This window comes from Lineus longissimus, chromosome 14 (genome assembly GCF_910592395.1).
Source record: "Lineus longissimus chromosome 14, tnLinLong1.2, whole genome shotgun sequence".
In the NCBI taxonomy this organism is placed as follows: domain Eukaryota; kingdom Metazoa; phylum Nemertea; class Pilidiophora; order Heteronemertea; family Lineidae; genus Lineus; species Lineus longissimus.
Window position 1 is genome coordinate 1,732,029 of NC_088321.1, and position 12,576 is coordinate 1,744,604.

Here is a 12,576-nt window from a genome sequence, read left to right on the forward strand (position 1 = left end):
TGAGGCTCTCCCATGAATTTTTTTGACACTGATCCAAGTCACATGACCAAAATCGTCGGACAAAAACCAATGAAAAAGCAGTAGTCCACAATGAATGTTATTTTGATCATTATTTAACAATTACAAGTTTTAAGAAAAATGTTTACAAACAAGATTATCCCGGATTATGCCAAAATTACCACCGACACTGGTTTCTAAGATAAAACGGCCTTAATAGCAAGATTTTGTTTTATTTTGTGAAGGTGTAAAGAAGTTATTGGTAGGTGATAGTCACAGAATAGTCTCCACTCTTCTTCTCCAGCGTTCGCTCTACACTTGGAGGTGATTTTCTCCACGGAGTATTCTTCCTCCAAGGCGGGATGAGCGTGTTTACGTGCCACTACAGTTAGGCACCAATTGGGTGTATTAATAGCCGTGCGTGATCGTCCTTGACCAGAGGCAGGTTTGGCCAACGTCAAAGCTGAAATTCAGTTGGAATTTACGCAATTTTAGATTTTCAAATCTAATTACAATTTCAAATTTTTGATGACGGCGTAGCCCTTTAAGAGACGGGGACTTTTTTCTGAATAACTTGATATATAATTATGAACTAAATTAACATTTTACAATTTTTATACCAACACTAACATCGTCAATGAGACTGCTTTTGCTGTTTTGAACACATAACATTTTCATCATTTATAAAGAATATCGTACAGTCTTGCGCAAAAGGAAGTAGCCACCCCATAATTGGTCTTGGCGTCTTGACCAAAATTTTCGAAAACTTGAAAATATTCCCCAAGATTTGAATTTAAAAAGATGTTCAAAAACGCAGTTTATCGTGAGAGGTCTTCACCCCCCCTCCTCAGAAAAATCTATGAAACGACAAATTTATTTTTTTTCAATTTTCAGAACTTTTCTGAAATGACTGTGACTAATTCCTTCAGATCAACACTGTACAAAGCTATTGCTCATTCCACAAAGTTAAAGATTTCACAGCAAATCTGCAAACACTTCGATTATTTTACCGAGGAATTCACGCAACTTTTGCGAAATGAACAAATGCATATATATGCATCTTCGAAGATTTCCAAAATTATTCTTTGTCAATAATTAACTTGTTTTAACTTTGATTGATGAGTCAAATGCCAATTAAGTCCATCAAACTGACCTGTCATTCCCAAAAAATGTCCAAACAGTATTTCAAATAGATGTTGGACTATTTTCAGTCAAATGTCCCCAATTTTGAAGTATCCTAGCGATTTGAACACCCAGTGTACCTCTAAATGCATTTTCCTTTGTAAAATTCAACTCCCAAGAGGTATTTTTTCATTAACAGTAGTCAAAAAAACTCTAAAAGTGTCCTCATTGGAAGGTCTTATTAAATAAGAATCATAGAGGATATTCTTATTGAATGTGAGCAATCCAGGTTCATAAATACAGTGGAACCTCCCTTAACGGACACCTCTCTATTAAGGACACCTCTCTATTAAGGACAACCTCTCTTTTAAGGACACCTCTCTATTAAGGACAACCTCTCTATTAAGGACAACCTCTCTATTAAGGACACTAGTTTTGGTCCCAAATTGGTAGTCTCCTTTCAATTTGACCTCTCTAATCAGGACACCTTTCTATTAAGGACAGCACTTGTCAGTGCCGAGGGTGTCCTTAATAGAGAGGTTCTACTGCATTACAACACTTTTCCTCCCCTTGCTTAGAAAATTTTTATACTATTTACACAAATGCGTCTCAAATAACCTTTTTTTAAATCATCCTAATTGGTTGTAAAACTTCAACATTTACTAATCTCTATTGCCATGGCTATATGACATCAGACAAACAATTATGGTCGCTATGACAACACTATCTAATAATAGTCCCTTCGGTACCCTCCTCCGCCACTATTTCGGTTTCCACGGTTACGGTACTGGTCCTGCCTGTAGTGATCTCTATCACGGTCTCTATCGCCATGGCGATTGTCCCTGTGGTGACGGTCGCGGTTGCCGTGACGATCATCTCTGAAAACACACCAAAATATATTGGAATATTTTTCTGATGCTTTTTAAAGCGCCATACAGTACGAATTCTCCTTTTACAACAGCATTGGGTGGCAAATTGACATACAGTGGAACCTCCCTTAGCGGACACCTCACTATTTAGGACACCCACTCTATTAAGGACAACCTCTCTATTAAGGACACTAGTTTTGGTCCCAAAGTGGTTGTTTCCATTCAATTTGACCTCTCTAATCAGGACACCTCTATATTAAGGACAACCCTCGTCGGTCCCGAGGGTGTCCTTAATAGAGAGGTTCTACTGTACCAGTTAGAGGCCACAACAATATCCATGTTTGAAATCGATGTTGACACACCACATTCAGTTTTAGAACCAAAAAAGTTGGGATGTTGACTCGGAGAGGTGGAAGATAATCCGAGAGGTAGAAGATACTCGGAGAGGTGGCTCCCACTTCCACACAAAACAACAAATTTACCTGTGGCGATCGTCCCTGCGATCGTGGTAGCGATCACCTTGGCGATAGTCCTGCGACCTGTAGTCTCGGTTGCCATGGCGATCATAATCTCTTTGGCGGTAGTCATCTCGCTGAAATATGCAGAAATGTCTGTGATATCTGGCGGTGTCTGAGTTAAGGTTGGGACTACAGCCTGCTACCTATGTTGAACAAAGTTGCAGATTGCTAACATTATCAAAATTTCTCTTCGGTTTTGATTGAAGCTACCCAATATGAATCTATTCAAAACCTCATAGCCTGGTGGTTAACACTGTTGGCTACCACACAGTGGGGCCTGGGTACAGACTTAGGGAGAACCCAGGATTGTATTTCTGGATGAACCGGCGTGGCTTTCAAGGAACTAAAATTCCTGGCTCTTCACAACAAGTTTGAGGCTCTGAGTCGAGGCGTCTCATTGCCAAGGTGTTAATACTGCTGGCTACCACGCAATAGGGCCTGGGTTCGATCCCAGGGAGAACCCAGGATTGTATTTCAGGATGAACCGGCTTGGCTTTCAAGGAACGAAAATTCCCGGCTCTTCACAACACGTCATGACGTACAATGTATGAAATACTCGAGGGTCTGTCGGATGAGACTGAAAGCCGTGGTCCCTTGTACCTGAGTGTCTTAGCCAGGACAAGTAAAAGATCCCACATAGGTGGACAGTAGCCTATAGTGGACTCCATGGCAAAGTTTTGAATTTTTTTCAAATCTTTGCCAAAATTAACAAAGTTAAGAGGAGCGATAATTCTGGCCCTCAATACAGTGATGAGCACTCACCCCATATCTGTCTCCCCGATTGTCGTAATCTCGCGACCGCTGTTCATCCCGCCTGCGGTCGTACGACCTATCATCGGATGAACGGCTCTCGGACCGCTCCCTCCGCTCACCACCAGACGAACTCTCGCCTCGCGACCTCTCTCGATCATCCTTCCAGTAATCGGAACTTTTTTCGGAATTTTCGCGTTTTGTCTCGTTCGTTGCTGCGCCAACAGGGGGCGGGACAAATTTTGCGGCCTCCGAGTCACCTCGTCCACCATAAGACATTTCTGCGTCCGATTTCTCACTTTTTGTCACCTCGACCTCAGTGTCTTCAGGCTTTGCACGACCTTGACCTTGACCAAGTGACCTTGGATCAATCTGACCTTGACCTTCAGGTTTACAGTCCGCCCCAGGGCGCTCGACACCTTCCTCAGGACCATCACCTTTCCCTCCGACACTTTGACCAACAGTTCTATCCGAGTCCAGAGATGGTGTCCCGGGCTTCTCAGCCTTAGATTCCGGCTTGGCGTGACTTTGCGAATCCACCTCTGATTTTGTTCTGTACTCTTCCCGACCCTGCGAAGCATCATTTTTTTCTTCCTTCTTTATTTCGCTCTCTTCTGCTTTCACTTCGGTACCCTCTTCATCCTTAGCTTCTTCTTCTTCTTCTTCTTCTTCTTCAACTTCATCTTTGACGTCTGCTTCCATTCCTTCCTCATTTGTCTCAGCAACTCTTTCTCTTTCTTCAATTTCTTCACGTCCCTCTCCTTTCTTTCCGACTGTCTCTTCAACCTTTTGAACCTCAATGTCCATGACATTTGTTTTTTCATCTGCTCTTTCATCAGCATCATCAGCCCTGATATCCTGACCCAGTGAGATAGTTTTGTTCTCATCCTTAGCAATAGGAATCTCTTCCTTAGCAACATGGGTTTCTGCCTTGGCAACATGAGTCTCAACCTTAGCAACAGGAGTCTCTTCCTTGGCAACACACACTTCTTCCTCAGCAACATGAGTATCTTTCTTAGCAACTGGAATTTCCTCCTTGGTAACAGGAATTTCTTCCTTAATATCAGTAATTTCTTTCTCAACTTCAGTGCTATCAGCCTTAGCAACAGAATCATTTTCCTCAGCAACAGAACTCTCTGGCTCGGCAACAAGGCTATCTTCCATTATAACAGGACTTTCATTCTTGGTGATAGTCATAGAAATGTCTTCCTTAGCAACCAAACCGTCATCCTCGGTAACCATGCTATCTTCCTCGGCAACCATGCTATCTTCCTCGGCAACCATGCTATCTTCCTCGGCAACCATGCTATCTTCCTCGACAACCATACCGTCTTCCTCGACAACCATACCGTCTTCCTCTACAACCACACTGTCTTCCTCGGGAACCAGGCTATCTTCCTCGGCAACCAGACTATCTCCCTCAGCAACCAGACTACCGACAACAGGAATCAATTCCTCCTCGTCAATAATCGGACTATCCTTCCGCTCAACGATCTCGGAGGTATCCTCCTCCTCCATTCCAGGACTCTCCTCCCGCGAGCTACCAGCAACCGGACTCTCGGTTTCCATGGCAACAGGGCTTGTGGTTTCCATGACAACGGTGTTGTCATCTATCTTAAGTTTCTTGGTCTGTGTGAGTTGATCCTCTTCATCCTGTACGGACGGAAAATGAAAATTATTAAAGTTTTGCTGCCATGAAATTGCTAAGTCTCCCATTCTCATACTGAAGAGGTAACACAGATTCGTTAATAAGTTGTCTTTGTAAAAAACACTTCGTCAAATAATAACAGGTCATAACGTCAGCAGTGCTACTTTAGCAATTGAAATGATAAGAGTCGAACCCACAACCTACTGATTAAGACCCTGGGGCTCTAATTACTACACCACCGATCTCCCTGTTCAAAAACTCACCTCTTCAACATCAGAAGTCCCCAGGAAGACAGACCGTTTACTCGGAGCCTTCTTCTCCTTGAACTTCACGGCCGACCACTTCTGCGATCCTTTCAGCGCGGCTGGGATGTCCTCGTCCTCGCGCGTCGGTAGCCATTTTTGTTTCATCGGGTCGGCTGGAACCTCATCTAGGAAATCATAAAATAGCAATACAGTGGAACCTCCCTTAGCGGACACCTCTCTATTAAGGACAACCTCTCTATTAAGGACAACCTCTCTATTAAGGACAACCTCTCTATTAAGGACAACCTCTCTATTAAGGACAACCTCTCTATTAAGGACAACCTCTCTATTAAGGACACTAGTTTTGGTCCCAAATTGGTAAGTTTCCTTTCAATTTGATCTCTCTAATCAGGACACCTCTCTATTAAGGACAGCACTTGTCAGTCCCGAGGGTGTCCTTAATAGAGAGGTTCTACTGTATGTGATGAAAATGAACAAAATGAACACAACATTGCGTGTCATCGTTTCCATGGAAACTCCAACAAGGCAGTATCCAACATTAAAGAAAAACCGTCTCCTTTCTCAGGACAGGCCAACTCGACAAGTTGGAGTGCCTGCCCGATTCTCATCAAGCTGGGGAACGATTCACCAGGGTGACTTTGCCAACAACAGTGGTTCCACTTACAGTTATTCTCTGCTTCTTTCTTGGCCGCGATATTCTGCTGGAGTGTCGCGTACGCCGCTGTCACGACTTCATCCAAAACTGCGGCCGCTGTGGTCTCAGCCGGGAAAATATCGTCAATCACACCGTGGAGGATCTTACGAACCATGCGCTGTGGTGAATCAGCGATTGATTTGCCTGAAATATAATACAGAGTTTTTTAAACAAACGATCATTTAACTCTTACATTCTGTTTTTTTTACTTCAGAATGCTTCAATATTTTCTATTGAAAGTGTGGTTTCCCGATGCACAGGTGCTGTTTCAGTTTCTGCGTACTTCATTTTCGATGATTTTTGCAAATGCGCTGCGAACGCGAATTTAGCGTGCAAACACCTCAACTGAAAGGCATCAATCATCGACAGTAAACATAATATCTTGTCTACTGCCAATTGAAAAGTAGTAGGCTACATGGATGAGTCGTATTTGTAACCAAGCAGCCATTCCCTGCCTTTCACCATATGAATGGGAACACCCACACTAGAATCCCTGCCTTTCACCATATGAATGGGAACACCCACACTAGAATCCCTGCCTTTAACCATATGAATGGGAACACCCACACTAGAATCCCTGCCTTTAACCATATGAATGGGAACACCCACACTAGAATCCCTGCCTTTAACCATATGAATGGGAACACCCACACTAGAATATCTGCCTTTCACCATATGAATGGGAACACCCACACTAGAATCCCTGCCTTTAACCATATGAATGGGAACACCCACACTAGAATCCCTGCCTTTAACCATATGAATGGGAACACCCACACTAGAATCCCTGCCTTTCACCATATGAATGGGAACACCCACACTAGAATCCCTGCCTTTAACCATATGAATGGGAACACCCACACTAGAATATCTGCCTCTAACCATATGAATGGGAACACCCACACTAGAATATCTGCCTCTAACCATATGAATGGGAACACCCCCACTAGAATCCCTGCCTTTAACCACACTCTAGGGAACACTGGGACACCAACACTCTAGGGAACTGTCACACTAGAATCCCTGCATTTAACCACACTCTAGGGAACACTGGGACACCATCACTCAAGGGAAGAGTCACACTAGAATCACTGCCTTTAACCACACTCTAGGGAACACTGGGACACCAACACTCTAGGGAAGAGTCACACTAGAAACCCTGCCTTTAACCACACTCTAGGAACACTGCGACACCAATACTCTAGGGAAGAGTCACACTAGAATCACTGCATCTAACCACACTCTAGGGAACACTGGGACACCAACACTCTAGGGAAGAGTCACACTAGAATCCCTGCCTTTAACCACACTCTAGGGAACACTGGGACACCAACACTCTACGGAACAGTCACACTATAATCCCTGCCTTTAACCACACGAACAGGGAACACTGGGACACCAACACTCTAGGGAAGAGTCACACTAGAATCCCTGCCTTGAACCACACTCTAGGGAACAACAGGACACCAACACTCTAGGGAACAGTCACACTAGAATCATCCCTTTAACCACACTCTAGGGAACACTGGGACACCAACACTCTAGGGAACTGTCACACTAGAATCACTGCCCTTAACCACACTCTAGGGAACACTGGGACACCAACACTCTAGGGAACTGTCACACTAGAATCACTGCCCTTAACCACACTCTAGGGAACACAGGGACACCAACACTCTAGGGAAGAGTCACACTAGAATCCGTTGCCTACCTCGGTCAGATGGCTTCCGTTTGACCAATCCCAGAGCATCAAACAGCGTGGCTGGCCGTGGCTGCTCCTCGGATATTGAACTATCCACGCTGCTTGGATTCGACTCCTCGTCGAAAATAAATTTTGGCGTCTGCTTGTTCTTGTATGACGTCTGCTTGTTGCAAAACACAAGATGATTGGCTGAAATTTCCAGAGGAAGGATGTGATTGGTTTAGATGTACAGACAATGACTGTGATTGGTTAAGAATTAACTGAGGTGTCTGCTTTTTCTGTTATGATGACTGCTTGTCTCAAAACACAAGATGATTGGCTGAAATTTCGAGAGGAAGCATGTGATTGGTTTAGATGTACAGACAATGACTGTGATTGGTTAAGAATTAACTGAAGCGTCTGCTTCTGTTATGATGACTGCTTGTTGTAAAACACAAGATGATTGGCTGAAATATCCTCCTTAACAATTTTTAATAATATCAAGTTAGTCTCATGATTATGCCATGCAAAAAGACAGTATTTAGCCAAGAGGCCAATGTTTGGCCAGAAGGTGATGAACTCACAGGAAAGAGAGCCCTAATAGCATTCCGCGACGTTACTATTTATAGCTCACAAGGTCATTTGAATAAGATATTGATGACGTTTTAGTCACGTGACAGTCGGACATCGACACTTATTTCTACGCATTTGAGCTTATTTCAAAGTCAATTATCTTTGACCCTGCGTTGTTTTTAGCATGAATGATACCATAGAGTCAAAGAGAGAAATATTCAGAACAATTATGTAGTATTTCCAACACTCGGACATGTGCCAGATTGAATCTAACTGCCCTAGTTAGAAAGCCTGAATCCATTACGAAACCGCATGTTTGTCCGACATTGCCTGTAATTCAGCGATGGGGAAATAGAGGGCAGCAGCTGCAGTGACGTCATCTTTGCGGAATGTTATTAAGGAAAATAGCGTGTGTCTGATATGATGTGATTGAGCGGGCCGATTTTTAACCTACCGATGGTATTTCCGAACTGACTGGAGTAGCCACACACGCAGTACATGCGACCTTTCATCCTCTGTTCCAGTGTGACCTCGCGATTCGAGAAATCTGCGTGGAAGTTCATCATGTGAGATGAATAGGCGTTGCTGCAGTTTGTCGCATAGCGGCAGAGAGTGCACTGAACATATTTCCTGAAAAATAGTTTGTTCTGAAATCTGACAGGCACAGGTCTTTCAATTGTGCAGGGTTTTTACATCATATTTCCTAAAAAAAATAGTTTGTTCTGAAATCTGATAGGCACTGGTCTTTCAATTGTGCAGGGTTTTTACATCATATTTCCTGAAAAAATAGTTTGTTCTGAAATCTGACAGGCACTGGTCTTTCAATTGTGCACGATGAAAGAGGGTGCCTCATGTCCATAAATCAGCAAAAATATATGGAAAAATATTTTTTATTTTTATATTTCAGGGATAACTGACCTCCTGAAGTATTTTCTGCAACTCAAAATGCTTGATTAAAATTTTACTGGAAATTATTTCAAAGCAAATTAAACATTCAGAAAGTACCCATCAAGGCCTTTCCAATGAATGGTCGAGTTAAAAGGTTCACGAATGGTACCATTAGAAAGTACTAATCGAGGCCTTTCCAATGAATGGTTATGTTGATAGGTTTACAAATGGTACCATCAGAAAGTACCCACCAAGTTGATAGGTTTACAAATGGTACCATCAGAAAGTACCCACCTAGTTGATAGGTTTGCAAATGGTACCATTAGAAAGCACCCACCGAGACTCTTCCAATGAATGGTCATGTCAATAGGTTCTCAAGTGGTACCATTAGATAGTACTCAACAGGGACCTTTCCAACGAATGATCAGGTCAACAGGTTTACAAATGGTACCATCAGAAAGTACCTACAGGGACCTTTCAATTTCAAAAAAATGCATACGTCGATACATTTTCAAATTGATGGTACCATTAGAAAGCATTCAACAGGACCTTTCCAATGAATGGTCATGTCAACAGCTTTACAAATGGTACCATCAGAAAGTACCCACTGAGACCTTTCCAATAAATGGTCATGTCAACAGGTTTACAAATGGTACCATCAGAAAGTACCACTGAGACCTTTCCAATGAATGGTCATGTCAACAGGTTTACAAATGGTACCATCAGAAAGTACCCACTGAGACGTTTCCAATGAATGATCATGTCAACAGGTTTACAAATGGTACCATCAGAAAGTACCACTGAGACCTTTCCAATGAATGGTCATGTCAACAGGTTTACAAATGGTACCATCAGAAAGTACCCACTGAGACGTTTCCAATGAATGATCATGTCAACAGGTTTACAAATGGTACCATCAGAAAGTACCCACTGAGACCTTTCCAATGAATGGTCATGTCAGTATTTTCGGACAATTAACAACTTTTTGACGATTTCACTTTTTAAAAAATAAATCTGAGATCTTCTTTTCTCATGTCACTTACTTATAATGGTCCGAAGTACTCATTTCCTGCTTACATTCGACACACGTCAGATCCCTCAAATTCTGATTATAATGAAGATTCTTATATTCCTGTATCTGAATACTCGACTGAACATTCAGCGACTTGATCTTCGAGCTGCCATCTTTGACCTTAATCATGACCTGTTCGGTCGTGCTTTTTCCCGACGTGTTCAACAGCGCCTTCTGGTGGGCGACATGGTCTTTAATCTTATGATTCTTTAGCTCCGCCCGGTTGAAGAAGACGAGTTTGCAGGCGGTGCAACGTTTTGACGTTCCTTTGACTTGGTGCTTTTGTAAATGCTGGTAGAAGTTTTGGGTCAGGCCCCAGCCGTTGACTTTAGAGACTGTGATCTTGAAGACCCGGAGGCAATAAAAACAGAGGACAAATGCAGAGGCGCTGTGAAGCTGAAAGAGAGATTTTATTGAACTGAAATATGGGGATATTGAAAGCAGGGCCAAGGAGCCTCATAGCCTGGTGGTTTACACTGCTGGCCACCACGCAATAGGGCCCGGGTTCGATCCCGGGGAGAACCCAGGATCGTATGTCTGGATCAACCGGCGTGGCTTTCAAGGAACTAAAATTCCTGGCTCTTCACAGTCCTTTGAATGAGATGTTAAACCAAGGTTCCTTGTACCTGGTGTCTATGCCAGGGCAAGCTAAGACCCCACCAAGTGAGAAACATGAGTAGCTTGCGTGGACTCTTATCTCTCTCGCCAAAGTCGGACCAGTAGGCCAATAAACCCAATTGGCGCCTAACCGTAGTGGCACGCAGGATACGCTCATCCCGCCTTGGAGGAGGATTACTCCTAGGAGAATGACCCCTCCAAGTGCAGAGCAAACGCTGAAGAAGAAGAAGAAGAAGAAGAAGAAAGCAGGGTAGAAGTGTGCATCTTCCCCTAGTAGAGTTTGGAGACTGTGATCTTGAGGACAAATGCAGAGGCATTGAACTGAACTGAGACATGGCTGGTAGAGGGTTTGTGGGCAGAGGGGTTTCGTGGGCAGAAGGGTTGCAGGCAGTGTGGTTTATTCTAATAAGGGGCTAGGTCACTGTGCTAATGTAGCGATGGCATCATTCCTACTAGCCAAGGCTAGAGGGAAATTCCCTTTTGCTCAGTCGGTAGCGTGATGGCCTTATAAGCGAGAGGTCCCGGGTTCAATCCCCGGTTGGACCTTGATGTTTTTCCTCTGTTACACTAACAAATTGTACTTGCCCTTTAAGAGTTTGACATTAGCGTGGCTATCACTTTCTGAAGTGCATCATTATACACGGATGACCTCAAGCGGTACAGGGTGCACCAAAATGGAATCTCCTTGGCTGTCTGGCCGATCGTCATATGGGTCATCACCTCGACAAAGTGTACTGTACCTTTAAGAGTTTATAACTGCAGATTCACGTACCTTTTTGAAGTGATCAATGACGTCATTATACACGGATGACCTCAAGCGGTACAGGGTGCACCAAAATGAATCTCCTTGGCTGTGTGGCCGACCGTCATATGGGTCATCACTTCGACAAAGTGTACTGTACCTTTAAGAGTTTATAACTGCAGATTCACGTACCTTTTTGAAGTGATCAATGACGTCATTATACACGGATGACCTCAAGCGGTACAGGGTGCACCAAAATGGAATCTCCTTGGCTGTCTGGCCGATCGTCATATGGGTCATCACCTCGACAAAGTGTACTGTACCTTTAAGAGTTTATAACTGCAGATTCACGTACCTTTTTGAAGTGATCAATGACGTCATTATACACGGATGATCGGAAGTTGCACAGTGTACATAAGTATGGCATCTCGCAGGCCGTGTGACTGATCCTCATATGTGAGGCAAGACTCTGATGGCTCTGGTGGTCTTTCTCGCAGATTCGGCAGACGAGGACATTGGAACTGCTACGGTGAACCTGAAACGAGGTTGAAAGTGTCAGGCATTTCAATGACAGTAGAACCTCTCTTTTGAGGACACCCTCGGGACTGACAAGCGCTGTCCTTGATGGAGAGGTGTCCCGATTAGAGAGGTCAAATTGATGGAAACAACCAATACCATTTGAGTACAGCATTTTGGTTATAAAGTTGACTGAATTTTAGGGTTATAGCATTCCGCGAAGATGCCGTCACTGCAGCTGCTGCCCTCTATTTCCCCATCGCTGAATTACAGGCAATGTCGGACAAACATGCGGTTTCGTAATGGATTCAGGCTTTCTAACTAGGGCAGTTTGATTCAATCTGGCACATGTCCGAGTGTTGGAAATACTACATAATTGTTCTGAATATTTCTCTCTCCGACTCTATGGTATCATTCATGCTAAAAACAATGCAGGGTCAAAGATAATTGACTTTGAAATAAGCTCAAATGCGTAGAAATAAGTGTCGATGTCCGACTGTCACATGACTAAAACGTCATCAATATCTTATTCAAATGACCTTGTGAGCTATAAATAGTAACTTCGCGGGATGCTATTGAAGAGTGTACATGCCACATGGAAATTGGTTGACATCTGTTCAAC

At 43.4% G+C, this 12,576-nt stretch overlaps 1 protein-coding gene across 2 annotated transcripts in view; it reads right to left on the minus strand.

Annotated features, from left to right (window-relative positions):
- Positions 1 to 91: 91 nt before the first annotated feature.
- The window catches only part of LOC135498810 (uncharacterized), a 43,401-nt gene continuing 30,916 nt past the window's right edge, over positions 92 to 12,576 (minus strand). For both annotated transcript variants that reach the window (XM_064789271.1, XM_064789270.1), the window contains exons 11-19: positions 11,794 to 11,973; positions 10,050 to 10,474; positions 8,573 to 8,748; positions 7,576 to 7,755; positions 5,835 to 6,008; positions 5,168 to 5,334; positions 3,269 to 4,909; positions 2,471 to 2,580; positions 92 to 1,997 (exon numbers count right to left, since the gene is read on the minus strand). In XM_064789271.1, coding sequence (XP_064645341.1) covers positions 1,847 to 1,997; positions 2,471 to 2,580; positions 3,269 to 4,909; positions 5,168 to 5,334; positions 5,835 to 6,008; positions 7,576 to 7,755; positions 8,573 to 8,748; positions 10,050 to 10,474; positions 11,794 to 11,973 — 3,204 coding nt within the window. In that variant the 3' untranslated portion in view covers positions 92 to 1,846. The remainder of the gene's footprint in view (positions 1,998 to 2,470; positions 2,581 to 3,268; positions 4,910 to 5,167; positions 5,335 to 5,834; positions 6,009 to 7,575; positions 7,756 to 8,572; positions 8,749 to 10,049; positions 10,475 to 11,793; positions 11,974 to 12,576) is intronic.